Source organism: Pseudophryne corroboree, chromosome 1 (assembly GCF_028390025.1).
Source record: "Pseudophryne corroboree isolate aPseCor3 chromosome 1, aPseCor3.hap2, whole genome shotgun sequence".
NCBI classification, from domain to species: Eukaryota; Metazoa; Chordata; class Amphibia; order Anura; family Myobatrachidae; genus Pseudophryne; species Pseudophryne corroboree.
In genome coordinates this window covers 844,429,183-844,456,644 of record NC_086444.1, presented here as the reverse complement: position 1 = coordinate 844,456,644, position 27,462 = coordinate 844,429,183, and the positions used below count along the sequence as shown (strand labels likewise).

Below are 27,462 nucleotides of genomic sequence, written 5' to 3'. Positions count from 1 at the left end.
TTCCATTGACAGATGATGGAGGCCACTGTCGTGATTGGGACCTTCTAAGCAGCAGATATTTTTCTGTACCCATACCCAGATATGTGCCTCAAGACAATCCTTTCTCGGAGGTCTACAGGCAATTCTTTTGACTTTATGCTTGATTTGTGCTCAGACATGCACTGTCAAGTGTGAGACCTTATATAGACAGGCGTGGGCCTTTCCAAATCATGTCCAATCAACTGAATTTACCACAGGTGGATTCCAATTAAGCTGTAGGAATGTCTCAAGGATGATCAGTGGAAACAGGATGCACCTGAGCTCAATTTTGAGCTTCATGGCAAAGGCTGTGAATACTTATGTACATGTGATTTCTTAGTTTTTTATTTTTAATAAATTTGCAAAAATCTCGAGAAAAAAACCTTTTTTTTACCTTGTCATTATGGGGTATTGTGTGTAGAATTTTAAAGGGAAAAAATGAATTTATTCCATTTTGGAATAAGTCTGTAACATAACAAAAAGTGAAAAAAGTGAAACGCTGTGAATACTTTACGGATGCACTGCATGTAACTTTGATTTTGCGGTTATTGGTTGGTGTACCATGCTGTACATGCAGATGTAACAATGTTGGTATAGAGATGAACATTTTTATTTTTTATTTTTGTGTTTCAGAAGAAAGTGGCCTGGTGAAAAATCAAGCAAAAGCTAAAAACAATAGGAAATCAATTTATGGTCCAAAGTCGAAAAAGGAAAAGGGAGATCCAAAGTTAAAAGGAAAAGATAAAAAATTGTTGCAGACCAGAAAAGCAAAAAAAAGAATGAAAGAACAAACAAACAAAGATGATAATTATTCAAAATTGTTGGAAACTAATTCAAATTTAAAAAAGCAAACAGTATCCAAAAGTCCGAGTTCTGGAAAAGATTATTTTCCTAAAGGTTCAGATGGCTTTTTACAAATGGACATTACAGGTGACATCTTACAAACTGACAAAAATTTGTCACAGAATTCCAATGTTCAAGGTGTTTGCAATGTTAAACCAAATTTGTCACGTAAAAGAAAGCATGTTGATGAAACGGACAAAGCACAGTTATCTCCTAAGAAAAAATTAAAGTCAATTTTAAAAAATAAATCTAAAGAATCACGTGATTTTGAAGATGTCAAACACCTAAATACTGAAAGAATAGAAGATGGTAATAGTACAGATGAAAGTCAAGAATCACGAACGGATCATCTCTCAAAGTAAAGTGTTTTTTTGTTTATTTTTCCTACTACATGTTAATCTTTTTTTTTTAGTGTGATTGTGTGAATATGCATATTTGTATGCAATAATCTTGTCAAGCAAAATTAATTCTTGTTTTTATAAATTAGGTACATTCCTGGCCTTAATTTTCAAAGGACAGTCACAAATTTACCTCAGCCCACCCCATTTATTTATTTTTCTGCAGCGGGGTACACTGTGATTCCACAGGGAATTACATCGGGGTGTGGAGTTGGATCTTGATCCGAGGCACCAACAGGCTAAAAGCTTTAAAGCTTTGACTGTTCCCAGGATGCATAGTGCCGCTTCCTCTATATCCCCACCCCTAGGCTCTGGACCTCAGTTTGTACATTGGTGCCTGCAGTGCAGGCGGCTAACAGGGAGGGCTGCGCTAGGCAGCCCTGATAAGAGCTTTTTGAAGAAAGAAGACTTCAAGGGCCGCAGCACAGGCACTTAGAAGTGCTATATATCAGTCTGACATATCGTGTTGCGGCTCCCTCACGTCCGCCAGTGGCGCTGTATACTCCCGCGCCCTGGTTGCCGGGTACTTACATCGGAGGGGCTCGGGTCCACATCAGGCACACTCGCCGCCGCTGCTCTCCTGGATCACATGGCCGCATCATAGGGAGGAGGTAAGGGTCCCCCAGATGGGACCCGCTGAAATCACGGTCTCCGGGAGACGGACCGCTTGCGCTGGCGTGGACATTGTGGCCATACAGGGACCTCACTTGACCACCAGGGCACAGGTCGGATTTCTAATAATCCGTTTTCTATAGGCCCCGCAGTTCCCGGTGGTAAAGTCCAGCAGGGGGGATAATGCTCTGACCTGTAGCCCCAACCCCAGGCGCAAATGTTCCTGCCCTGGAGCTGCATCTCTCTTCTCCCTGTCAGCGTTTGGGCGCCATTACACACAGCTGCGCTGATCCTGGGACTGCTGGGCACTGTCTCCTCTGTAAAGCTGCCTGCCTCGTCAGCGCTGTGCATTTACAGGACAGTTAAGTATTCTACATATCATTTAGACAGTGTTAGTTAAGAACAAGTGCATAACTTCAAGGATTTTTAGTACAAGTACCCTGTGATATACATCCAGTATTTACTGTGCATTGTGTATACATACATAGTCCCAGTGACGTGCGGTGAGGCCCGGGGAGGCACTGCAGCTAACCCCCCCCCCCGGAAAAAAAAAAAGTGCAGTCCCCCCACACCACTAAAACCAGCACCAGGCAGAACCAGCCAGGGGGGATAATGCCATAGCAGGGGAGACACTCAGTGTGGGGTCCCCCTGCCATGCCATTAAACACCCCCCAAACCAGTCAGCCCAGGGCTGGAATTCCTCGGAGAGTGGGGCCCCCAAAAAATCTAAATGGGGTCCCCCCTCCCGAGCAACAACCAGCACTGGGCTGATAGCCCAGTGCTATGCCCCGCACCCCTGGTGGCGGTGGGTGCGGGGTTCATTGTTTGCTAATACTGTTCTTTACAGGTGGCCTACAGATCCCAGCAAGCCTGCCCCAGCATGCTGGCACTTGGAGAACCACAAGTGCCAGCATGCCCGGACATAAAGGGCCCGCTTGCACCTGTAGTCCACCTGCAAAGAATAGTAATATTGTTCTTTACAGGTGGCCTACAGGTCCCAGCAAGCCTGCCCCAGCATGCTTGCACTTGGAGAACCACAAGTGCCAGCATGCCCGGACATAAAGGGCCCGCTGGCACCTGTAGTCCACCTGTAAAGAAAATATTGGAAAAAAAACAAGACACATTCTTTAAAAAATCCTTTATTAAACTGGGTCTTCACCTGGGGGCGGCGGCCTTTAAGCTCTTTTGCATGGCCGCCGCCTTCCCAGGGCTTCCGGCGTCTTCACCTTGGGGGGCGCCACCTCCCCAGGGCTTCTGGGGTCTTCCTCCGGCGTCTTCACCTGGTGTGCGGCGGCCGCTAAGCTCTTTTGCATAGCCGCCGCACATCCAGGACTTCCACGACGTCTTCACCTGGGAGGCGGCGGCCTTTAAGCTCTTTTGCATGGCCGCCGCCTTCCCAGGACTTCCAGCATCTTCACCTGGTGGGCGGCGGCTGCTAAGCTCTTTTGCATAGCCGCCGCCCATCCAGGACTTCCACGGCGTCTTCAGGAGCTCTTCTCCGCTCCTCCTCCGCCGTCGGACTGACAGCCGCTGCCTCGCGCTGACTTATATAAGTCAGCGGGAGGGGGCGGGGCGATGACGCGGCGAGCCATGATTGGCTCGCGGCGGCCATCTTGAATTTAAAAAATGACGCTGAGGCGCCATTTTTGAAATGGGTACCGCTTCCGCTGCCAAACTCTGCACAAGAGGTCTGAATGCCGCGTCCCGCCGCCGCTACCGCCGCTCGCCTCTCTGCCGCCAGCACCTCCGCCACCCGGCCCGCCGCATCCCGCATCTCCGCCGCCCGCACCTCCGCAGGTACCGACGCCCACACAGTGATTGACAGCGGATCCAGTGACGGATCCGCTGGCCAATCACTGTGCCTTCACTCACAGGGACGTGCTTTCATAGGTTGAAAGCACGTCCCTGTAGGAAAGCGGCACCACTAATGGTGCCGCTTTCCCATGTTATTTCAATGGGCTTTTCCTGCCCATTGCTAGGCCCCGCCCGCGCCCACCCCTCGCTCCCCATACCTTTCCTAATCACTACGGGAGGCACCACGATCGGTGCCTCCCAAACTGATTTTCACATAGGTAAAATAATAAAGAAGATACTTATGTGTCATAAGTATCTTTTTTGTATTATTTTACTCATTAATGACAGGGGAGGCACTGCCTCCCCTGCCTCCCCTGCCTCCCCTGACTGCACGTCCCTGCATAGTCCAGTTACTTAGTATTGCTAGTCCAGTGCACTTTTATTGTTTGTAATAATTTCTGCATTGTACATGCGACTGTGTGTGCCAATATCTGCGGGGAATAGACGGGCTCCGCAGGAGACTGGGCACTCTAAAGAAAGATTTAGTACTATCTGGTGTGCACTGGCTCCTCCCTCTATGCCCCTCTCCAGACCTCAGTTAGAATCTGTGCCCGGACAGAGCTGGGTGCTTTTAGTGAGCTCTCCTGAGCTTGCTAATAAGAAAGTATTTTAGTTAGGTTTTTTTATTTTCAGAGAGCTTCTGCTGGCAACAGACTCTCTGCTACGTGGGACTGAGGGGAGAGAAGCAAACCTACTAACTGCGGCTAGGTTGCGCTTCTTAGGCTACTGGACACCATTAGCTCCAGAGGGATCGAACACAGGACCTGACCTTGTCGTCCGTTCCCGGAGCCGCGCCGCCGTCCCCCTCGCAGAGCCAGAAGACAGAAGCCGGCAGAAGCGGAGAAGACATCGAAATCGGCGGCAGAAGACTCCTGTCTTCACATGAGGTAGCGCACAGCACTGCAGCTGTGCGCCATTGCGCCCACACTAACCCACACACTCCGGTCACTGTAGGGTGCAGGGCGCAGGGGGGGGCGCCCTGGGCAGCAATTGATACCTCCTGGCGAAAGCTGCATATAGACAGTGGGACACTGTTATATGTATGAGCCCCCGCCATTTATTTTACAAAAAAATCGCGGGACAGAAGCCCGCCACTGAGGGGGCGGGTCCTTCTTCCTCAGCACTCGCCAGCGCCATTTTCCTTCCACAGCTCCGCTGAGAGGAAGCTCCCCAGGCTCTCCCCTGCAGAATCACGGTAGAAGGGTAAAAAAGAGAGGGGGGGCACATAAATTTAGTGCATTAATCATATATACAGCAGCTACTGGGTAAACACTAAGTTACTGTGTGATTCCTGGGTTATATAGCGCTGGGGTGTGTGCTGGCATACTCTCTCTCTTTCTCTCCAAAAGGCCTTTTGGGGGTCCTGTCCTCATTTAGAGCTTCCCCTGTGTGTGTGGTGTGTCGGTACGCGTGTGTCGACATGTTTGACGAAGAGGGCTATGTGGAGGCAGAGCAAGTGTAGTTGACTGACGTGTCGCCGCCGACGGTGCCGACACCTGATTGGATGGATATGTGGAAGGTGTTAAATGATAATGTAAACTCCTTACATAAAAGGTTGGATAAAGCTGATACCTCGGGCCAGTCAGGGTCTCAGCCCATGCCTGATCCTACAGCGCAGAGGCCCTCAGGGTCTCAAAAGCGCCCACTATCCAAAATGGTTGACATAGATGTCGACACGGATTCTGACTCCAGTGTCGACGATGATGATGCAAAATTGCAACCGAAAATGACAAAAGCTATACGTTACATGATTATAGCGATGAAGGATGTTTTACACATATCAGAGGTAAACCCTGTCCCTGACAAGAGTGTTTATATGTATGGGGAGAAAAAGCAAGAGGTGACTTTTCCCTCTTCACATGAGTTAAATGAGTTATGTGAAAGAGCGTGGGATTCCCCAGATAAGAAAGTCCTGATTTCCAAAAGGTTACTTATGGCGTACCCTTTCCCGCCAGAGGACAGGGTGCGCTGGGAATCCTCCCCTAGGGTAGATAAAGCTCTCACACGCTTATCTAAGAAGGTGGCCCTGCCGTCGCAGGATACGGCCACCCTAAAGGATCCTGCAGATAGAAAGCAGGAAAGTATCCTGAAATCTGTTTATACACATTCAGGGACTCTACTGAGGCCGGCAATTGCGTCGCCGTGGTTGTTTTGTGCTGTAGCAGCGTGGACAGATAATCTGTCTGAGGAAATGGATACCTTAGACAGGGATACCATTATGCTGACCCTGGGGCATATAAAAGACACTGTCCTATATATGAGGGATGCCCAGAGGGACATTTGCCTACTGGGCTCTAGAATTAATGCAATGTCAATTTCTGCCAGGAGGGTCCTGTGGACTCGGCAGTGGGCAGGTGATGCCGACTCCAAAAAACACATGGAGGTGTTACCTTACAAGGGTGAGGAATTGTTTGGGGACGGTCTCTCGGACCTGGTTTCCACAGCTACTGCTGGGAAGTCAAACTTTTTGCCATATATTCCCTCACAACCTAAGAAAGCACCGTATTACCAAATGCAGTCCTTTCGCGCACAAAGAAGCAAGAAGGTCAGAGGTGCTTCCTTTCTTGCTAGAGGCGGGGTAGAGGAAAAAAGCTGCACCTTACAGCTAGTTCCCAGGAACAGAAGACCTCCCCGGCTTCCACTAAATCCACTGCATGACGCTGGGGCTCCATGGGTGGAGCCAGGAGCGGTGGGGGCGCGTCTCCGACATTTCAGCCACCAGTGGGTTCGCTCACAGGTGGATCCCTGGGCTATACAGATTGTGTCTCAGGGATACAAGCTGGAATTCGAGGTGATGCCCCCTCAACGTTACCTAAAATCGGCCCTGCCAGCTTCCCCCATAGAAAGGGAAGTAGTGGTAGCGGCAATTCACAAGCTATTTCTCCAGCAGGTGGTGGTAAAGGTTCCCCTTCTTCAACAGGGAAAGGGATACTATTCCACAATGTTTGTGGTACTGAAACCGGACGGTTCGGTCAGACCTATATTAAATTTAAAGTCCCTGAACATTTATCTGAAAAGATTCAAGTTCAAAATGGAATCGCTCAGAGCGGTCATTGCAAGCCTGGAAGAGGGGGATTTTATGGTGTCTCTGGACATCAAGGATGCTTACTTGCATGTCCCCATTTATCCGCCTCATCAGGAGTACCTCAGATTTGTGGTACAGGACTGTCATTACCAATTCCAGACGTTGCCGTTTGGGCTCTCCACGGCACCGAGAATATTTACCAAGGTAACGGCAGAAATGATGGTGATCCTGAGAAAGCAAGGAGTCACAGTTATCCCATACTTGGACGATCTCCTCATAAAGGCGAGGTCGAGGGAGCAGTTGCAGATCAGCGTAGCGCACTCTCAGGAAGTGTTGCAACAGCATGGCTGGATTCTGAATATCCCAAAGTCGCAGCTGATTCCTACGACGCGTCTGCCCTTTCTGGGCATGATTCTGGACACAGACCAGAAGAAGGTGTTTCTCCCGACGGAGAAGGCTCAAGAGCTTGTGACTCTAGTCAGAGACCTCTTAAAACCGAAACAGGTGTCGGTGCATCACTGCACGCGAGTCCTGGGACAGATGGTGGCATCGTACGAAGCCATTCCCTTCGGCAGGTTCCATGCGAGGATCTTTCAATGGGATCTGTTGGACAAATGGTCCGGATCGCATCTTCAGATGCATCGGCTGATCACCCTGTCCCCCAGGGCCATGGTATCTCTTCTGTGGTGGCTACAGAGTGCACACCTTCTCGAGGGCCGCAGGTTCGGCATACAGGACTGGGTCCTGGTGACCACGGATGCGAGCCTCCGAGGGTGGGGGGCAGTCACTCAGGGAAGAAACTTCCAAGGGTTGTGGTCAAGTCAGGAGGCATGTCTGCACATAAATATCCTGGAACTAAGGGCCATATTCAACGCCCTGAGTCAAGCAGAGCCCCTGCTTCGCAACCAACCGGTGCTGATTCAGTCAGACAACATCACCGCGGTGGCTCATGTAAACCGCCAGGGCGGCACAAGAAGCAGAGTCGCGATGGCGGAAGCCACCAGGATTCTTCGGTGGGCGGAGAATCACGTACAAGCACTGTCAGCAGTGTTCATTCCGGGGGTGGACAACTGGGAAGCAGACTTCCCCAGCAGGCACGACCTTCACCCGGGAGAGTGGGGACTTCATCACGAAGTCTTCATTCAGATTACAAATCGATGGGAACTGCCACAGGTAGACATGATGGCGTCCCGTCTCAACAAAAAGCTACAACGGTATTGCGCCAGGTCAAGAGAACCTCAGGCGATAGCTGTGGACGCCCTGGTAACACTGTGGGTGTTCCAGTCGGTCTATGTGTTTCCTCCTCTTCCTCTCATACCCAAGGTGCTGAGAATCGTAAGAAGAAGAGGAGTGAGAACAATACTCATTGTTCCGGATTGGCCAAGAAGACCTTGGTACCCGGAACTGCAAGAAATGCTCACAGAGGACCCATGGCCTCTGCCTCTCAGACAGGACCTGTTGCAACAGGGGCCCTGCCTGTTCCAAGATTTACCGCGGCTGCGTTTGACGGCATGGCGGTTGAACGCCGGATCCTAGCGGGAAAAGGCATTCCGGAGGAAGTTATTCCTACGCTGATAAAGGCTAGGAAGGACGTGACAGCAAAGCATCATCACCGCATATGGCGAAAATATGTTGCTTGGTGTGAGGCCAGGAAGGCCCCTACAGAGGAATTCCAACTGGGCAGATTTCTGCACTTTCTACAGTCTGGAGTGACTATGGGCTTGAAGTTGGGATCCATAAAGGTCCAGATTTCGGCCCTATCCATTTTCTTTCAAAAGGAACTGGCGTCTCTTCCTGAAGTTCAGACGTTTGTTAAGGGAGTGCTGCATATTCAGCCCCCTTTTGTGCCACCAGTGGCACCTTGGAATCTCAACGTGGTGTTGGGTTTCCTAAAATCCCACTGGTTTGAACCACTTAAGACCGTGGAGCTAAAGTATCTCACGTGGAAGGTGGTCATGCTATTGGCATTAGCTTCGGCTAGGCGTGTGTCAGAATTTGCGGCTTTGTCATGTAAAAGCCCCTATCTGGTTTTTCATATGGATAGGGCAGAATTGCGGACTCGTCCCCAATTTCTGCCAAAGGTGGTGTCATCTTTTCATTTGAACCAACCTATTGTAGTGCCTGCGGCTACTCGTGACTTGGAGGATTCCAGGTTACTAGATGTAGTCAGGGCTATGAAGATTTATGTGGCCAGAACGGCTGGAGTCAGGAAAACTGACTCGCTGTTTATCCTGTATGCCCCCAACAAGTTGGGTGCTCCTGCTTCAAAGCAAACCGTTGCCCGCTGGATCTGTAACACGATTCAGCAGGCTCATTCTGCGGCTGGATTGCCGCATCCAAAATCAGTGAAAGCCCATTCCACAAGGAAGGTGGGCTCTTCTTGGGCGGCTGCCCGAGGGGTCTCGGCTTTACAGCTTTGCCAAGCTGCTACTTGGTCGGGTTCAAACACATTTGCAAAATTCTGCAAGTTTGATACCCTGGCTGAGGAAGTCCTTGAGTTTGCCCATTCGGTGCTGCAGAGTCATCCGCACTCTCCCGCCCGTTTGGGAGCTTTGGTATAATCCCCATGGTCCTTACGGAGTCCCCAGCATCCACTAGGACGTTAGAGAAAATAAGATTTTACTCACCGGTAAATCTATTTCTCGTAGTCCGTAGTGGATGCTGGGCGCCCGTCCCTAGTGCGGACTTTCTGCAATACGTGTATATAGTTATTGCTTAATAATGGGTTATGTTATGTTGGCATCCATTGTTGATGCCCTGTTGTTGTTCATACTGTTGACTGGATGAGTGTATCACAAGTTATACGGTGTGATTGGTGTGGCTGGTATGAGTCTTACCCGGGATTCCAAAATCCTTTCCTTATAATGTCTGCTCTTCCGGGCACAGTTTCCTTAACTGAGGTCTGGAGGAGGGGCATAGAGGGAGGAGCCAGTGCACACCAGATAGTACTAAATCTTTCTTTAGAGTGCCCAGTCTCCTGCGGAGCCCGTCTATTCCCCATGGTCCTTACGGAGTCCCCAGCATCCACTACGGACTACGAGAAATAGATTTACCGGTGAGTAAAATCTTATTATATAGTGGTTCACAGGATATACTACTTTGGTATTTTTCTCTGTGTATTTCAGTTACCATATACCTTTTAAATTCTCTGTTTGTTCCAATATCTGCGGTGTGATCTCTATTCCGTGTATCTCACACATATTGCTATCCCTATATTCTGTACCCTGAAGGGGGCTAGGTGCTACAGGGTTCATATATATATATATATATATATATATATATATATATATAGTGGTTCACAGGATATACTACTTTGGTATTTTTCTCTGTGTATTTCAGTTACCATATACCTCTTAAATTCTCTGTTTGTGCTCTGCTTTGCAGTCACCCTGTACAGGGGGGTTTTGTCCGATACTTTGTCTGCTATATTGTACTTTCTCTGACGTCCTAGTGGATGCTGGGACTCCAGCTTTAGGATCAGGTGGTGTGCACTGGCTCCTCCCCCTATGACCCTCCTCCAATCCTCAGTTAGATTTTTGTGCCCGAACGAGAAGGGTGCAGGCTAGGTGGCTCTCCTGAGCTGCTTAGAATAAAAGTATATTTTAGTTTTTTTTTATTTTCAGTGAGTCCTGCTGGCAACAGGCTCACTGCAACGTGGGACTAAGGGGAGAAGAAACGGACTCACCTGCGTGCAGAGTGGATCGGGTTTCTTAGGCTACTGGACATTAGCTCCAGAGGGACGATCACAGGTTCAGCCTGGATGGGTCCCGGAGCCGCGCCGCCGGCCCCCTTACAGAGCCAGAAGAGCGAAGAGGTCCGGTGAAATCGGCGGCAGAAGACGATCCTGTCTTCAGACTAAGGTAGCGCACAGCACCGCAGCTGTGCGCCATTGCTCTCAGCACACTTCACACTCCGGTCACTGAGGGTGCAGGGCGCTGGGGGGGAGCGCCCTGAGACAGATAACAGATAATACCTTAGGTTGGCTAAAGAATACATCACATATAGCTCTTGGGCTATATGGATGTATTTTAACCCCTGCCATTTTTTACAGAAAAAGCGGGAGATAAGGACGTCGTGAAGGGGCGGAGCCTATCTCCTCAGCACACAAGCGCCATTTTCCCTCACAGCTCCGCTGGAAGGACGGCTCCCTGACTCTCCCCTGCAGACTTGCTACTGAATCAGGGTAAAAAAGAGAAGGGGGGGCACTATTGGCAGCTAAAAACTATACAGCAGCTATAAGGGAATAACACTTATATAAGGTTATCCCTGTATATATATATATATATATATATATATATATATAGCGCTTGGTGTGTGCTGGCAGACTCTCCCTCTGTCTCTCCAAAGGGCTTGTGGGGTCCTGTCCTCTTATCAGAGCATTCCCGGTGTGTGTGCTGTGTGTCGGTACGTGTGTGTCGACATGTATGAGGAGGAAAATGATGTGGAGGCGGAGCAATTGCCTGGGTTAGTGATGTCACCTCCTAGGGAGTCGACACCTGACTGGATGATCGTATTTAAAGAATTAAGTGATAATGTCAGCACTTTGCAAAGAACGGTTGATGACATGAGACAGCCGGCAAATCAATTAGTGCCTGTCCAGGCGTCTCAGACACCGTCAGGGGCCCTAAAACGCCCGTTACCTCAGTGGGTCGACACAGACCCAGACACAGATACTGAGTCTAGTGTCGACGGTGAGGAGACAAACGTAATGTCCAGTAGGGCCACACGTTACATGATCACGGCAATGAAGGAAGCATTGAACATTTCTGACACTACAAGTACCACAAAGAAGGGTATTATGTGGGGTGTGAAAAAACTACCAATAGTTTTCCCTGAGTCAGATGAGTTAAATGAGGTGTGTGATAAAGCGTGGGTTTCCCCCGACAAAAAACTGCTAATTTCTAAAAAATTATTGGCACTATATCCTTTCCCGTTAGAGGTTAGGACACGTTGGGAAACACCCCCTAGGGTAGATAAGGCGCTCACACGTTTATCAAAACAAGTAGCGTTACCGTCTCCTGATACGGCCACCCTCAAAGAACCAGCAGATAGAAGGCTGGAAAATATTCTTAAAAGTATATACACACATACTGGTGTTATACTGCGACCAGCAATCGCTTCAGCCTGGATGTGCAGTGCTGGCGTCGCGTGGTCGGATTCCCTGACTGAAAATATTGATACCCTGGATAGGGACAATATACTGTTAACTATAGAGCATTTGAAGGATGCATTACTATATATGCGTGATGCACAGAGGGATATTTGCACCCTGGCATCAAGAGTAAGTGCTATGTCCATTTCTGCCAGAAGAGCGTTATGGACGCGACAGTGGTCAGGAGATGCGGATTCCAAACGACATATGGAAGTATTGCCGTATAAAGGGGAGGAGTTATTTGGGGCTGGTCTATCGGACCTGGTGGCCACGGCAACGGCTGGAAAATCCACCTTTTTACCCCAGGTCACTTCACATCAGCAGAAAAAGACACCGTCTTTTCAAACTCAGTCCTTTCGTTCCCATAAGTACAAGCGAGCTAAAGGCCATTCCTTCCTGCCCCGGGGCAGAGGAAGGGGAAAAAGACTGCACCATGCAGCCGCTTCCCAGGAGCAGAAGCCCTCCCCTGCTTCTGCCAAGTCTTCAGCATGACGCTGGGGCTTTACAAGCAGACTCAGACATGGTGGGGGCCCGTCTCAAGAATTTCAACGCGCAGTGGGCTCACTCGCAAGTGGACCCCTGGATTCTACAGGTGGTATCGCAGGGGTACAAACTGGAATTCGAGGCGTTTCCCCCTCGCCGGTTCCTGAAGTCTGCTCTACCAAAGTCTCCCTCCGACAGGGAGGCAGTTTTGGAAGCCATTCACAAGCTGTATTCCCAGCAGGTGATAATCAAGGTACCCCTCCTACAACAGGGAAAGGGGTATTATTCCACGCTGTTTGTGGTACCGAAGCCGGACGGCTCGGTGAGACCAATTTTATATCTGAAATCCCTGAACACTTACATAAAGAGGTTCAAATTCAAGATGGAATCACTCAGAGCGGTGATAGCAAACCTGGAAGAAGGGGACTATATGGTGTCTCTGGACATCAAGGATGCTTATCTCCACGTCCCAATCTACCCGTCTCACAAGGGTACCTCAGGTTTGTAGTACAAAACTGTCATTATCAGTTTCAGACGCTGCCGTTTGGGTTGTCCACGGCACCTCGGGTCTTTACCAAGGTAATGGCCGAAATGATGATTCTTCTTCGAAGAAAAGGCATCTTAATTATCCCTTACTTGGACGATCTCCTGATAAGGGCAAGGTCCAGGGAACAGTTAGAAGTCGGAGTAGCACTATCTCAGGTAGTGTTACGTCAGCACGGGTGGATCCTAAATATTCCAAAATCGCAGCTGATTCCAACGACACGTCTACTGTTCCTAGGAATGATTCTGGACACAGTCCAGAAAAAGGTGTTTCTCCCGGAGGAGAAGGCCAGGGAGTTATCCAAGCTAGTCAGGAACCTCCTAAAACCAGGCCAGGTGTCAGTGCATCAGTGCACGAGGGTCCTGGGAAAAATGGTGGCTTCTTACGAAGCAATTCCATTCGGAAGATTCCATGCAAGAACGTTTCAGTGGGATCTACTGGACAAATGGTCCGGATCGCATCTTCAGATGCATCAGCGGATAACCCTGTCGACAAGGACAAGGGTGTCTCTTCTGTAGTGGCTGCAGAGTGCTCATCTACTAGAGGGCCGCAGATTTGGCATTCAGGATTGGGTCCTGGTGACCACGGACGCCAGCCTGAGAGGCTGGGGGGCAGTCACACAGGGAAAAAATTTCCAGGGCTTGTGGTCAAGCATGGAAACATCTCTTCATATAAACATTCTGGAGCTAAGGGCCATTTACAATGCCCTAAGTCAAGCGAAACCCCTGCTTCAGGGTCAGGCGGTATTGATCCAATCGGACAACATCACGTCAGTCGCCCACGTAAACAGACAGGGCGGCACGAGAAGCAGGAGGGCAATGGCAGAAGCTGCAAGGATTCTTCGCTGGGCGGAAAATCATGTGATAGCTCTGTCAGCAGTGTTCATTCCGGGAGTGGACAACTGGGAAGCAGACTTCCTCAGCAGACACGACCTTCACCCGGGAGAGTGGGGACTTCACCCAGAAGTCTTCCACCTGATTGTAAACCGTTGGGAAAAACCAAAGGTGGACATGATGGCGTCACGTCTAAACAAAAAACTAGACAGATATTGCGCCAGGTCAAGGGACCCTCAGGCAATAGCGGTGGACGCTCTGGTGACACCGTGGGTGTACCAGTCAGTGTATGTGTTCCCTCCTCTGCCTCTCATACCAAAAGTACTGAGATTCATAAGAAGGAGAGGAGTAAGAACGATACTCGTGGTTCCGGATTGGCCAAGAAGGACTTGGTACCCGGAACTTCAAGAGATGCTCACGGAAGACCCGTGGCCTCTACCTCTAAGAAAGGACCTGCTCCAGCAGGGGCCTTGTCTGTTCCAAGACTTACCGCGGCTGCGTTTGACGGCATGGCGGTTGAACGCCGGATCCTGAAGGAAAAAGGCATTCCAGATGAAGTCATCCCTACCCTGGTCAAAGCCAGGAAGGATGTAACCGCAAAACATTATCACCGCATTTGGCGAAAATATGTTGCGTGGTGTGAGGCCAAGAAGGCCCCTACAGAGGAATTTCAACTGGGTCGTTTCCTCCATTTCCTGCAAACAGGACTGTCTATGGGCCTAAAATTAGGGTCCATTAAGGTTCAAATTTCGGCCCTGTCGATTTTCTTCCAGAAAGAACTGGCTTCAGTACCTGAAGTTCAGACATTTGTAAAAGGGGTACTGCATATACAACCTCCTTTTGTGCCTCCAGTGGCACCTTGGGATCTCAATGTTGTTTTGAGGTTCCTTAAGTCACATTGGTTTGAACCACTCACCACTGTGGACTTAAAATATCTCACATGGAAGGTGACGATGCTGTTAGCCCTGGCTTCAGCCAGGCGTGTGTCAGAATTGGCGGCTTTATCATATAAAAGCCCTTACTTAATTTTTCATTCTGACAGGGCAGAATTGAGGACTCGTCCTCAATTTCTCCCTAAGGTGGTTTCTGCTTTTCACATGAACCAACCTATTGTGGTGCCTGCGGCTACTAGGGACTTGGAGGACTCCAAGTTACTTAACGTTGTCAGGGCCCTGAAAATATATGTTTCCAGGACGGCTGGAGTCAGAAAGTCTGACTCGCTGTTTATCCTGTATGCACCCAACAAGCTGGGTGCTCCTGCTTCTAAGCAGACTATTGCTCGTTGGATTTGTAGTACAATTCAGCTTGCACATTCTGTGGCAGGCCTGCCACAGCCAAAATCTGTAAAAGCCCATTCCACAAGGAAAGAGGGCTCATCTTGGGCGGCTGCCCGAGGGGTCTCGGCTTTACAACTTTGCCGAGCAGCTACTTGGTCAGGGGCAAACACGTTTGCTAAATTCTACAAATTTGATACCCTGGCTGAGGAGGACCTGGAGTTCTCTCATTCGGTGCTGCAGAGTCATCCGCACTCTCCCGCCCGTTTGGGAGCTTTGGTATAATCCCCATGGTCCTTACGGAGTCCCAGCATCCACTAGGACGTCAGAGAAAATAAGATTTTACTTACCGATAAATCTATTTCTCGTAGTCCGTAGTGGATGCTGGGCGCCCATCCCAAGTGCGGATTGTCTGCAATACTTGTACATAGTTATTGTTAACTAAATCGGGTTATTGTTGTTGTGAGCCATCTTTTCAGAGGCTCCTTCGTTGTTATCATACTGTTAACTGGGTTCAGATCACAAGTTGTACGGTGTGATTGGTGTGGCTGGTATGAGTCTTACCCGGGATTCAATATCCTTCCTGATTATGTACGCTCGTCCGGGCACAGTATCCTAACTGAGGCTTGGAGGAGGGTCATAGGGGGAGGAGCCAGTGCACACCACCTGATCCTAAAGCTTTTATTCTTGTGCCCTGTCTCCTGCGGAGCCGCTATTCCCCATGGTCCTTACGGAGTCCCAGCATCCACTACGGACTACGAGAAATAGATTTATCGGTAAGTAAAATCTTATTATTACGCCCTACGGCTACACTTTCAAATAATGTCTGCTGAACAGAGCGGTAAATCCATGGCTGATCCTGCGTCATGCAGTGCGGACGTCACGGATTTCTCTGAGGAAAACTTTGCAGCTGAGGGTTCAGGTACCGGGGGTTCTTTCCCCTCAGTCAGTCTGCAGCACCGCTAATAACTAGACTTGCGCCCCCTGTGGGACCTCCTGTGCCAGTACAGCCACATATTGTCCCTGCAGTTAATCCGCCATGGGCAGATAATCTGTCCACTCTGGTACAGCAATTAAATCAGTCTTTGGCTAAACAGAAACCTAACCCTCGCCCTCCTAGGACCAAGGGGTCATCTAAGCGGGCCATTACTTCTTCACAATCCACACGTTTCGGATACTTCATCCGATGAAGATGGCGTATATACTGTCCCCTTCGACTCCGATGCGGATGCTTCTGACGGGGAATCTATTACACAGGTGGATGTTCCTGACCTCTTGGAGGCTATCAGGGTGATTCTTCAAATTGATGATGATGCAGGACCTCCATATACCTCTAAAAAAAACCTGATAAGTTCAAGCGTCAGAAGGTTACTAAATGGGTTTTACCCCATTCTGACCACTTAGTTGACATACGTCAGGAATCCTGGGAGTATCCAGGAAATAAATTCTCTCTTTCTAAGAAGATGCTAGCTCGTTATCCCCTCGCTGCGGAGCTAAGTAAAAATTGCGAAACATCATTGCAGGTGGACACACGGGTCGCACGTCTGGTGGTGTCCGCTGCTCTGCCTGTCACTACCGTCACCTCTCTGAAGGAACCGACGGATAAGCGTGTGGAGGGTTTCTTGAAGTCTATTTACACTCTTGCAGGAGCAGTGCATAGGCCCACTATAGCGGCTTCTTGGGCCGCAAAAGCTATTGAGGCCTGGGTTCAGGAAATTGAAGCGGAACTACCTTCTGATTTTCCTGATAATGCTAGACAGTGTCTCTCATATATTATTACAGCCTCTCATTATATTCAGGAGGCGGCATCTGATGCCTGTGTCCTGGCGGCAAAAGCGTCTTCTACATCCATTCTGGCTCGCCGGATTCTCTGGTTGCAGTCCTGGTCTGTAGATCTGGACTCTAAAAAGACCTTGGAGGTGATCCTGTTTAAGTGAAACATCCTTTTTGGGGAAGATCTCAACAAGATTGTTGCTGACTTAGCATCCGCTAAGACTGCCTGTCTGCCTAGTACTAATCCTTCGGCTCTGAAGGCTAAAAGTACCTCCTTTTGTTCCTTTCGACCTCCAAGTAAAACAAAGGGTCAGGCGTACCCGAAACAGGCTTGCACGCCATCTCTTTCAAGAAACGTCCCCCTTACCAGTTTTGCTCAACAAACATCCCTTCGTGTTCAGTAAAAGCAAAAACTTTCCATCTGGTGGTACAATCCCTCCTGGACACAGGTGTGATAGTGCTGTTGCCTCTGGCTCAGAGAGGCAGGGGGGGTAGTATTCAACGCTGTTCCTAGTTCCGAAACCGAAAGGGTCCTCCCGGCACATTCTCAACCTCAAGTCTTTGAACAAATTTGTGAAGGTGTCCAAATTCCGTATGGAAACTCTTCACTCTATTGTTGTGGCTTTGGAGCCCATGGACTATATGGTATCCCTGAACATACAGGATGCTTACCTGCATATACCTATTGCCATGTCACATCAGCAATACCTGCGGTTTGCTATTGGCAACCTACAGTTTCAATTCCAGGCCTTACCTTTTGGTGTGACCACGGATCCAAGGATTTTCACCAAGGTCATGACGGCTCTGCTCCGCTGTCGGGGTATCAGGATTCTGCCGTATCTGGACGACTTATTGATCCTGTCTAACTTTCCAGAGGTTCTCCTTCGCCATCTGGAACTGGCGGTCCACTTCCTGCAAGCCCATGGGTGGCTCATCAACTGGAAGAAATCCTCACTGGTCCCTGCTCAGCGCATGGTACACTATTGGACACCCACAACCAACATTTGTTCTTGTCTCAGGAGAAGGTTCTGAAACTTCAGGACAAGATAAGATGCTTCCTATCACCCACGTGTGTCGATACACTCGGCGATGCAAGTACTAGGCCTCATGGTGTCTGCTTTCGACATGGTTGAGTATGCTCAATTTCATTCTCACCCTCTGCAGATGTTAATCCTTTCCAGTTGGGACGGCCTGCCTCACCGGATCAGGACTCGCATGATCTCCGTGACTCCGGAGGTTCGCCTCTCACTGACCTGGTGGCTACAGGACCAGCAATTGAGCAGAGGTCGTCCCTTCTGGATCTCCATCTGGGTCCTTCTGACGACGGATGCCAGTCTTCGGGGTTGGGGCGCGGTGTTGGAGCAACACTCTCTCAGGGTCGGTGGACCAGGGAGGAATCTCTCCTCCCGATAAACATTCTGTAGTTGCGGGCAGTGTTCAATGCTTTTAAACTGGCCCTGCCTCTGGTACAGAACAGGCCTGTTCAAGTACAGTCGGACAACGCCACCACAGTGGCGTACATAAATCATCAAGGCGGCACTCGAAGCCTCGTGGCAATGATGGAAGTGTCTTCGTTGGGCGGAAAGCCATCTGCCAGCCATATCGGCAGTGTTCATTCAGTGGGTCTTCAACTGTCAAGCGGACTTCCTCAGTCGTCAGGACGTACACTCCAGAGAGTGGAGCCTTCACCCAGAAGTCTTTCATCTACTAGTGGACAAGTGGGGCCTACCAGATGTAGTCCTGATGGCGTCTTGACACAATCACAAGGTTCCGTTCTTCGGAGCAAGAACAAGGGATCATCAAGCAGCGTTCGTGGATGCCTGGACTTAGGCCTTCGTCTGGCCTCACTCAAGGTTCATATTTCTGCCTTGGCGATATGGTTTCAGAGAAAAATTGCAGTGGAGTCTCGGCCTTGCAACTATGCTGAGCTGCTACCTGGTCGGGAAAGAACACCTTTGTGAGGTTCTACAATTTTGATACCCTGGCCAAACACGGTACCCAGTTTGGGAAGGCAGTGCTGCAGCAGTCTCTGCACGTTCCAGACCATTCTGGAAGCTTTGGGACGTCCCCATCGTACTAGTTTTCCCTAATATCACTTATGGATGCTAGAGAAAATAGGATTTTAATACTTACCGTTAAATCCTTTTTCTCATACGTCCTAGAGGATGCTGGGGACTACAAAAGGACCATGGGGTATAGACGGATCCGCAGGAGCTTGGGCACACTATAAAGACTTAAACTGGGTGTGAACTGGCTCCTCCCTCTATGCCCCTCCTCCAGACCTCAGTTAGACTTTGTGCCCAGGAGTGATGGGTCACACACTAGGGGAGCTCTCCTGAGTTTCTCTGAAAGACTTTGTCAGGTTTGTTATTTTCAGGCAGACCTGCTGGCTACAGGCTCCCTGCATCATGGGAGTGAGGGGAGAGGAGCAGACCTACTTCTTCTTAGTTTAAGGGCTCTGCTTCTCGGCTACTGGACACCATTAGCTCCAGAGGGTTCGATCACTTGGTGCGCCTAGCTGCTTGTTCCCGGAGCCACGCCGTCACCCCCTCACAGAAGCCAGAAGAAAGAAGCCGGGTGAGTATTAGAAGAACAGAAGACTTCAGTGACGGCAGAAGACTTCAGTAACGGAGGTACAGCGGTCGCGCTGCCCTCCATGCTCCCACTCAACAGCACTCACTGGGTGCTGGGGGGGGGGGGGGGGAGCGCCCTTGGCGGCAGGTTACTGAGGTTTGAATTAGTCTGGCTTTAAAAACGTGTTAGGTGCTGGGAGCACCGTGTCTAATTCCCCCGCCAGCATTGTAAAGCGCGCTATGCGCCATTAACCCCCCCGCCGACGACATACAGGGGGGGGGGGAGCGCCCTGTGTAACATGTTACTATTGGGACCGTGCAGGATGTTATTCCGGACCCCCGCCACCGCGTGTTTGCGCACTGCGCGCCTCTCTCCCCCGCCGCTGCCTCCCTCGGGTGCAGGGCGCTGGGGTGGGAGCGCCCTGAGCAACTTATTACTTAGTTATGACACGGCCGGGGGCTCCGTATCCCGGACCCCCGCCAGCGTGTGTTGTGTGCGACGCGCTTTCTCCTCCCCGCCGCTGCTTCCCACAGGTGCAGTGCGCGGAGGGGGGAGCGCCCTGAACAAACGATTGGCGCGGCCGGGGGTTCCGTGTCCCGGACCCCCAACAGCGCGGGTTAGGCCACTGTGCGCCTTTTTTCTCCCCCACCGCCGTTTCCGACATAGCGGCGGTCCCGCCCTGGTGCTAGTCCATAAGGGATAATGGGCGCCCGCCTCAGTGCATTGACTTTTCTGCAGGTTCTTGTTCTATAGTTACCTGTTCAGCTGTTGCTGTTATTGTTCCCAGCCATTACTGGTTGTTCTATGTTAGTGGTGTGCTGGTATGTAAATCTCACTAACTTTTGTTATCATGTACCTTCTCTCATATATATCCTTTCTCCTTCGGGCACGTTTTTACCTATAACTCTCAGTGAGAGGGGGCATAGAGGGGAGGAGCCAGCACACCCAGTTGAAGAAATTTAAAGTGCACTGGCTCCTTTGGACCCCGTCTATACCCCATCGTACTAGCTTCCCCCAATATACCATATGGACTACGAGAAAAGGATTTACCGGTAGGTATTAAAATCCTATTTCTCTGACGTCCTAGTGGATGCTGGGGACTCCGTAAGGACCATGGGGAATAGACGGGCTCCGCAGGAGACTGGGCACTCTAAAAGAAAGATTAGGTACTATCTGGTGTGCACTGGCTCCTCCCTCTATGCCCCTCCTCCAGACCTCAGTTAGAATCTGTGCCCGGCTCGAGCTGGTTGCACACTAGGGGCTCTCCTGAGCTTCTAATAAAGAAAGTATTTGTTAGGTTTTTTATTTTCAGTGAGATCTGCTGGCAACAGACTCACTGCTACGAGGGACTTAGGGGAGAGAAGTGAACCTACCTGCTTGCAGCTAGCTTGGGCTTCTAGGCTACTGGACACCATTAGCTCCAGAGGGATCGAACACAGGCCCAGCCTCGGTCGTCCGGTCCCGGAGCCGCGCCGCCGTCCCCCTTGCAGAGCCAGAAGCAAGAAGAACATCCTGGAAATCGGCGGCTGAAGACTCCGGTCTTCATTAAGGTAGCGCACAGCACTGCAGCTGTGCGCCATTGCTCCCTAAGCACACCACATACTCCGGTCACCGATGGGTGAAGGGCGCTGGGCGGGGGGGGGGGGGGGGGGGGGCGCCCTGGGCTGCAATTAGAGCACCTTACATGGCGAACAGCACATGATATAGTCTAATAAACTATATATGTGCAAAAATCCCCCGCCATGATATAAATATAAGAGCGGGAGAAGTCAGCCGAGAAGGGGGCGGGGCTATCTCCCTCAGCACACTGGCGCCATTTCTTCTTCACAGCTCCGCTGGAAGACAGCTCCCCAGGCTCTCCCCTGCAGTTTCCAGGCTCAAATAATAAAAAAGAGAGGGGGGGCACTAAATTTAGGCGCAAACTGTATATGTAAAGCAGCTATAGGGAAAAATCACTTTGTGTTAGTGTAAATCCCTGATTATATAGCGCTGTGGTGTGTGCTGGCATACTCTCTCTCTGTCTCCCCAAAGGACTTTGTGGGGTCCTGTCCTCAGTCAGAGCATTCCCTGTGTGTGTGCGGTGTGTCGGTACGGCTGTGTCGACATGTTTGATGAGGAGGCTTATGTGGAGGCGGAGCAGGTGCCGATAAGTGTGATGTCACCCCCTGCGGGGTCGACACCAGAGTGGATGGATATGTGGAAGGTATTAACCGACAGTGTCAACGCCTTACATAAAAGGCTGGATGACGTAACAGCCGTGGAACAGCCGGCTTTTCAGCCCGTGCCTGCCCAGGCGTCTCAAAGACCATCAGGGGCTCACAAACGCCCGCTACCTCAGATGGCAGACACAGATGTCGACGAGGATGAGACATATACACAATCCACAAGGGGCATCCGTTGCATGATTACGGCAATGAAAAATGCGTTACACATTTCTGACATTAACCCAGGGTACACTAAAAAGGGTATTATGTTTGGGGAGAAAAAGCAGCCAGTGTTTTTTCCCCCATCAGATGAGTTGAATGAAGTGTGTGAAGAAGCGTGGGGTTCCCCCGATAAGAAACTGGTAATTTCTAAAAAGTTACTGATGGCGTACCCTTTCCCGCCAGAGGATAGGTCACGTTGGGAGATATCTCCTAGGGTGGATAAGGCGCTCACACGCTTGTCAAAAAAGGTGGCACTGCCGTCTCAGGATACGGCCGCCTTGAAGGAGCCTGCTGATAGAAAGCAGGAGGCTATCCTGAAGTCTGTATATACACACTCTAGTACTATACTGAGACCTGCAATTGCTTCAGCATGGATGTGTAGTGCTGCTGCAGCGTGGTCTGATACTCTGTCAGATGATTTTGATACCCTCGACAGGGATACTATTTTGCTAACCATAGAGCACATTAAAGACGTCGTCTTATATATGAGGGATGCACAGAGGGATATTTGCCGGCTGGCATCTAGAATTAATGCAATGTCCATTTCTGCCAGGAGGGTATTATGGACCCGGCAGTGGACAGGTGATGCTGATTCTAAAAGGCACATGGAGGTTTTGCCTTATAAGGGTGAGGAATTGTTTGGGGATGGTCTCTCGGACCTCGTATCCACAGCAACAGCTGGGAAATCGACATTTTTACCTCAGGCTCCCTCACAACCTAAGAAAGCACCGTACTATCAGGTACAGTCCTTTCGGCCTCAGAAAGGCAAGCGGAGCAAAGGTGCTTCCTTTCTGCCCAGATGCAGGGGGAGAGGGAAAAAGCTGCACCAGACAGCCAGTTCCCAGGAACAAAAATCCTCCCCTGCTTCTACTAAGTCCGCCGCATGACGCTGGGGCTCCACAGACGGAGCCAGGTGCGGTGGGGGCGCGTCTCCGGAACTTCAGCGACCAGTGGGTTCGCTCACAGGTGGATCTCTGGGTTCTACAAGTGGTATCTCAGGGATACAAGCTGGAATTCGAGGCTTCTCCCCCTCGCCGTTACCTCAAATCAGCCTTGCCAGCTACTCCCCAGGACTGGGAGGTAGTACTGGCGGCAATTCACAAGCTGTACCTCCTGCAGGTGAAAATAAAAGTTCCCCTCCTTCAACAGGGTCGGGATTACTATTCCACAATGTTTGTGGTACCGAAACCAGACTGTTCGGTGAGACCCATTCTAAATTTGAAATCCTTGAACACTTATATAAGGAAGTTCAAGTTCAAAATGGAATCGCTCAGGGCGGTTATTGCAAGCCTGGAAGAGGGGGATTACATGGTATCACTGGACATCATGGATGCTTACCTACATGTCCCCATTTACCCACCTCACCAGGAGTACCTCAAGGTTGTGGTACAGAACTGACATTACCAATTCCAGACGTTGCCGTTTGGTCTGTCCACGGCACCGAGGGTGTTTTCCAAGGTAATGGCCAAAATGATGATACTCCTTCGAAAGAAGGGAGTTATAATTATCCCGTACTTGGACGATCTCCTTATAAAGGCGAGGTCCAAGGAGCAGTCGTTGATCGGAGTAGCACTATCTCAAGAAGTGCTACAACAGCACGGCTGGATTCTGAATATCCCAAAGTCGCAGCTGGCTCCTACGACGCGTCTGCTGATATTGGGCATGTTTCTGGACACAGAACAGAAGAAGGTGTTTCTCCCGGAGGAGAAGGCCAAGGAGTTGTCATCTCTGGTCAGAGACCTCCTGAAACCAAAACAGGTGTCGGTGCATCATTGCACGCGAGTCCTGGAAAAGATGGTAGCTTCTTACGAAGCAATTCCCTTCGGCAGGTTCCATGCAAGGAACTTTCAGTGGGACCTGTTAGACAAGTGAGGATCGCATCTTCAGATGCATCGGCTGATCACCCTGTCCCCGAGGGCCAGGGTGTCTCTGCTGTGGTTGCTGCAGAGTGCTCATCTTCTCGAGGGCCGCATATTCGGCATTCAGGACTGGCTCCTGGTGACCACGGATGCAAGCCTCCGAGGTCGGGGAGCAGTCACTCAGGGAAGAAATTTCCGAGGACAATGGTCGAGTCAGGAGACTTCCCTACACATAAATATTCTGGACCTAAGGGCCATTTACAATGCCCTAAGGCAAGCAGAACCCCTGCTTCAAAACCAGCCGGTGCTGATTCAGTCAGACAACATCACGGCTGTCGCCCATATAAACCGACAAGGCGGCACAAGAAGCAGGATGGCGTTGGCAGAAGCCACAAGGATTCTCCGATGGGCGGAGTATCACGTGCTAACACTGTCAGCAGTGTTCATTCTGGGTGTGGAAAACTAGGAAGCAGACTTCCTCAGCAGGCACGACCTCCACCCGGGAGAGTGGGGACTTCATCCAGAAGTCTTCACGCAGATTGTGAACCGTTGGGAACGGCCACAGGTGGACATGATGGCGTCCCGCCTCAACAAAAAGCTAAAAAAGTATTGCGCCAGGTCAAGAGACCCTCAGGCGATAGCTGTGGACGCACTAGTGACACTGTGGGTGTACCAGTAGGTTTATGTGTTCCCTCCTCTTCCTCTCATACTCAAGGTACTGAGGATAGTAAGTAAGAGAGGAGTAAGAACTATACTCGTAGTTCCGGATTGGCCAAGAAGAACTTGGTACCCAGAACTACAAGAAATGATCTCGGAGGACCCATGGCCTCTGTCTCTCAGACAGGACCTGTTACTGCAGGGGCCCTGTCTGTTCCAAGACTTACCGCGGCTGCGTTTGAAGGCTTGGCGGTTGAACGCCGGATCCTAACGGAAAAGAGCGTTCCAGATGAAGTGATTCCTACGCTGTTAAAGGCTTGGAAAGACGCTGCCTGAAGTTCAGACGTTGTTAAGGGAGTGCTGCATATTCAGCCCCCTTTTGTGCCTCCAGTGGCACCTTGGGATCTCAACGTAGTGTTGGTTTTCCTAAAATCACATTGTTTTGAGCCACTTCAGAACGTGGAGTTGAAGTATCTCACGTGGAAAGTGGTCATATATATTTGGCCTTGGCTTCGGCTAGGCGTGTGTCAGAATTGGCGGCTTTGTCATGTAAAAGCCCTTATATGATCTTCCATAGGGACAGGGCAGAATTGAGGATTCGTCCCCAATTTCTCCCTAAGGTGGTATCAGCGTTTCATTTGAACCAACCTATTGTGGTGCCTGCGGCTACTCGGGACTTGGAGGCCTCCAAGTTGCTGGATGTAGTCCGGGCCCTGAAAATCTATGTTTCCAGGACGGCTAGAGTCAGAAATACTGACTCGCTGTTTATCCTGCATGCACCCAACAAGCTGGGTGCTCCTGCTTCTAAGCAGACTATTGCTCGCTGGATCTGTAGCACGATTCAACTTGCACATTCTGCGGCTGGACTGCCGCATCCTATATCAGTAAAAGCCCATTCCACGAGGAAGGGGGCTCTTCTTGGGCGGCTGCCCAAGGGGTCTCGGCATTACAACTTTGCCGAGCTGCTACCTGGTCGGGGTCAAACACGTTTGCAAAATTCTACAAGTTTGATACCCTGGCTGAGGAGGACCTTGAGTTTGCTCATGCGGTGCTGCAGAGTCATCCGCACTCTCCCGCCCGTTTGGGAGCTTTGGTATAATACCCATGGTCCTTACGGAGTACCCAGCATCCACTAGGACGTCAGAGAAAATAAGAATTTACTCACCGGTAATTCTATTTCTCGTAGTCCGTAGTGGATGCTGGGAGCCCGTCCCAAGTGCGGACTCTCTGCAATACGTGTATATAGTTATTGCTTAACTAAAGGGTTTTGTTATGAGCCATCTGTTAATGAGGCTCATTTGTTGTTCATACTTTTAACTGGGTATAGTTATCACAAGTTGTACGGTGTGATTGGTGTGGCTGGTATGAGTCTTACCCTGGATTCCTTGTAGTGTCAGCTCTTCCGGGCACAGTTTCCCTAACTGAGGTCTGGAGGAGGGGCATAGAGGGAGGAGCCAGTGCACACCAGATAGTACCTAATCTTTCTTTTAGAGTGCCCAGTCTCCTGCGGAGCCCGTCTATTCCCCATGGTTCTTACGGAGTACCCAGCATCCACTACGGACTACGAGAAATAGAATTACCGGTGAGTAAATTCTTATTTTTGTTCCCCTGTTTAACCCAGCATATTTTACTGCGGTTTAAGACTTCATAATAAAATCTGGTTCCGGTATGAATAGTCGACCATGTTATGGTCGACAGTCATTAGGTCGACCACTATTGGTCGACATTGACATGTTCGGCATGGACACATGGTCGACACATGAAAATGGTCGACACATGAAAAGGTCGACATGAGTTTTTTTTTACTTTTTTTGGTGTCGTTTTTTGCGTAAAGTGAATGGGACCCCCAATTAGTGCACCGCATCCCCTCGCATGGCTCGCTTCGCTCGCCATGCTTCGGGCATGGTGCTTCGCTTCGCTCGGCACAGATTACCGTTCCAATCGTAGTCCACGTGGATAGTAAAGTATGGAAAAGTTCCCCAAAAGAAAAAAAAGTTAAAAAACGCATGTCGACCTTTTCATGTGTCGACCATTTTCGTGTGGCGTCCATGTCGACCATGTCAATGTCGACCAATAGTGGTCGACCTAATGACTGTCGACCATAACATGGTCGACCATGTGAACGGATACCATAAAATCTTTGGCTATACTGTAGGCAACTGCATGTACAGTATACTATTGTATTTTATTGTATCGTAATTTTAGTTTATAAATGTTTTGCTATCGGCACAATTTTTTATGCGTTGCTCATACCTTCTCTTTCGTCCACATAGTTTATCCATTATTATTGCTACTTATTTTATTTCACTTTATTAATATATTACTAATAAAATAGTTTGTGTGCGTTTTCAGTATTTTACATGTACTGCTCACTAAACCTTTTTTGGGTTGTCCTTTTACAAACACACAACCCCGATTATATAACCTCTCCATGAAAAATGTATTTATCCTCATGTCACCCACAACAAATATGTCACGTTTTCTTACTTCTTAACAAAACATGCAAAAGTGATGTACACCCAGTTTTTTGTAATCTAATGCTAGATTATTCCCATATCTCCACTTGAGTGCTGGTTCTAGTTGAGGGTTCATTGTATGTGTTATAATCCATTTTGTTATTTAATATGATTTACTTTGTGGGATACAGTGAAGCTGATAGGGGAAGAGTTTGCACTGTTTATATTCTAGTGTTTCTTCAGCTAATAAACACTGTCTGCACAAATGTGCATTAAAATATAATAATTACATTGTGTTTGTAACAAAAGACTTTATCTAATGTAATTTTTTTGATCTGTTTTTAACCCTATAATGCCCACTGAATTATATTTACTACATGAGTTTGAGACTTTCTGTGAGTTTTATTTGATGTGCCGACTTTTACTTACTTACACTGTACAGGATAGTTTAGCGGGATTATTTTGTTCAAAACACATTTGGGGGCTGTGTCATGGGTGCCCAAACATATTGGGCGCCCACTGGGGTTATTCAGTTGTTGCCCCCCCTTGGGCGTTCATGCCCCATATGTTCGCTCATTAATACCGGGTTTAGCAGTGGACAGCTTTGAGCATCCAAGCCACAGAGTACGCACGTTTCAGCTTGCACCTCGGGAAGATATGGGTTTAAATGGGTCTCCCCGG

At 49.5% G+C, this 27,462-nt stretch overlaps 1 protein-coding gene across 11 annotated transcripts in view; it reads left to right on the top strand.

Annotated features, from left to right (window-relative positions):
• CENPC (centromere protein C) overlaps positions 1 to 27,462 on the top strand; it is a 755,709-nt gene that overhangs the window by 592,904 nt on the left and 135,343 nt on the right. For 9 of the 11 annotated variants that reach the window (XM_063919916.1, XM_063919914.1, XM_063919915.1 and 6 more), the window contains one exon: positions 652 to 1,219. In XM_063919916.1, the coding sequence (XP_063775986.1) occupies positions 652 to 1,219 (568 nt within the window). The remainder of the gene's footprint in view (positions 1 to 651; positions 1,220 to 27,462) is intronic. The other 2 variants (XM_063919922.1, XM_063919913.1) reach the window with 1 other exon arrangement.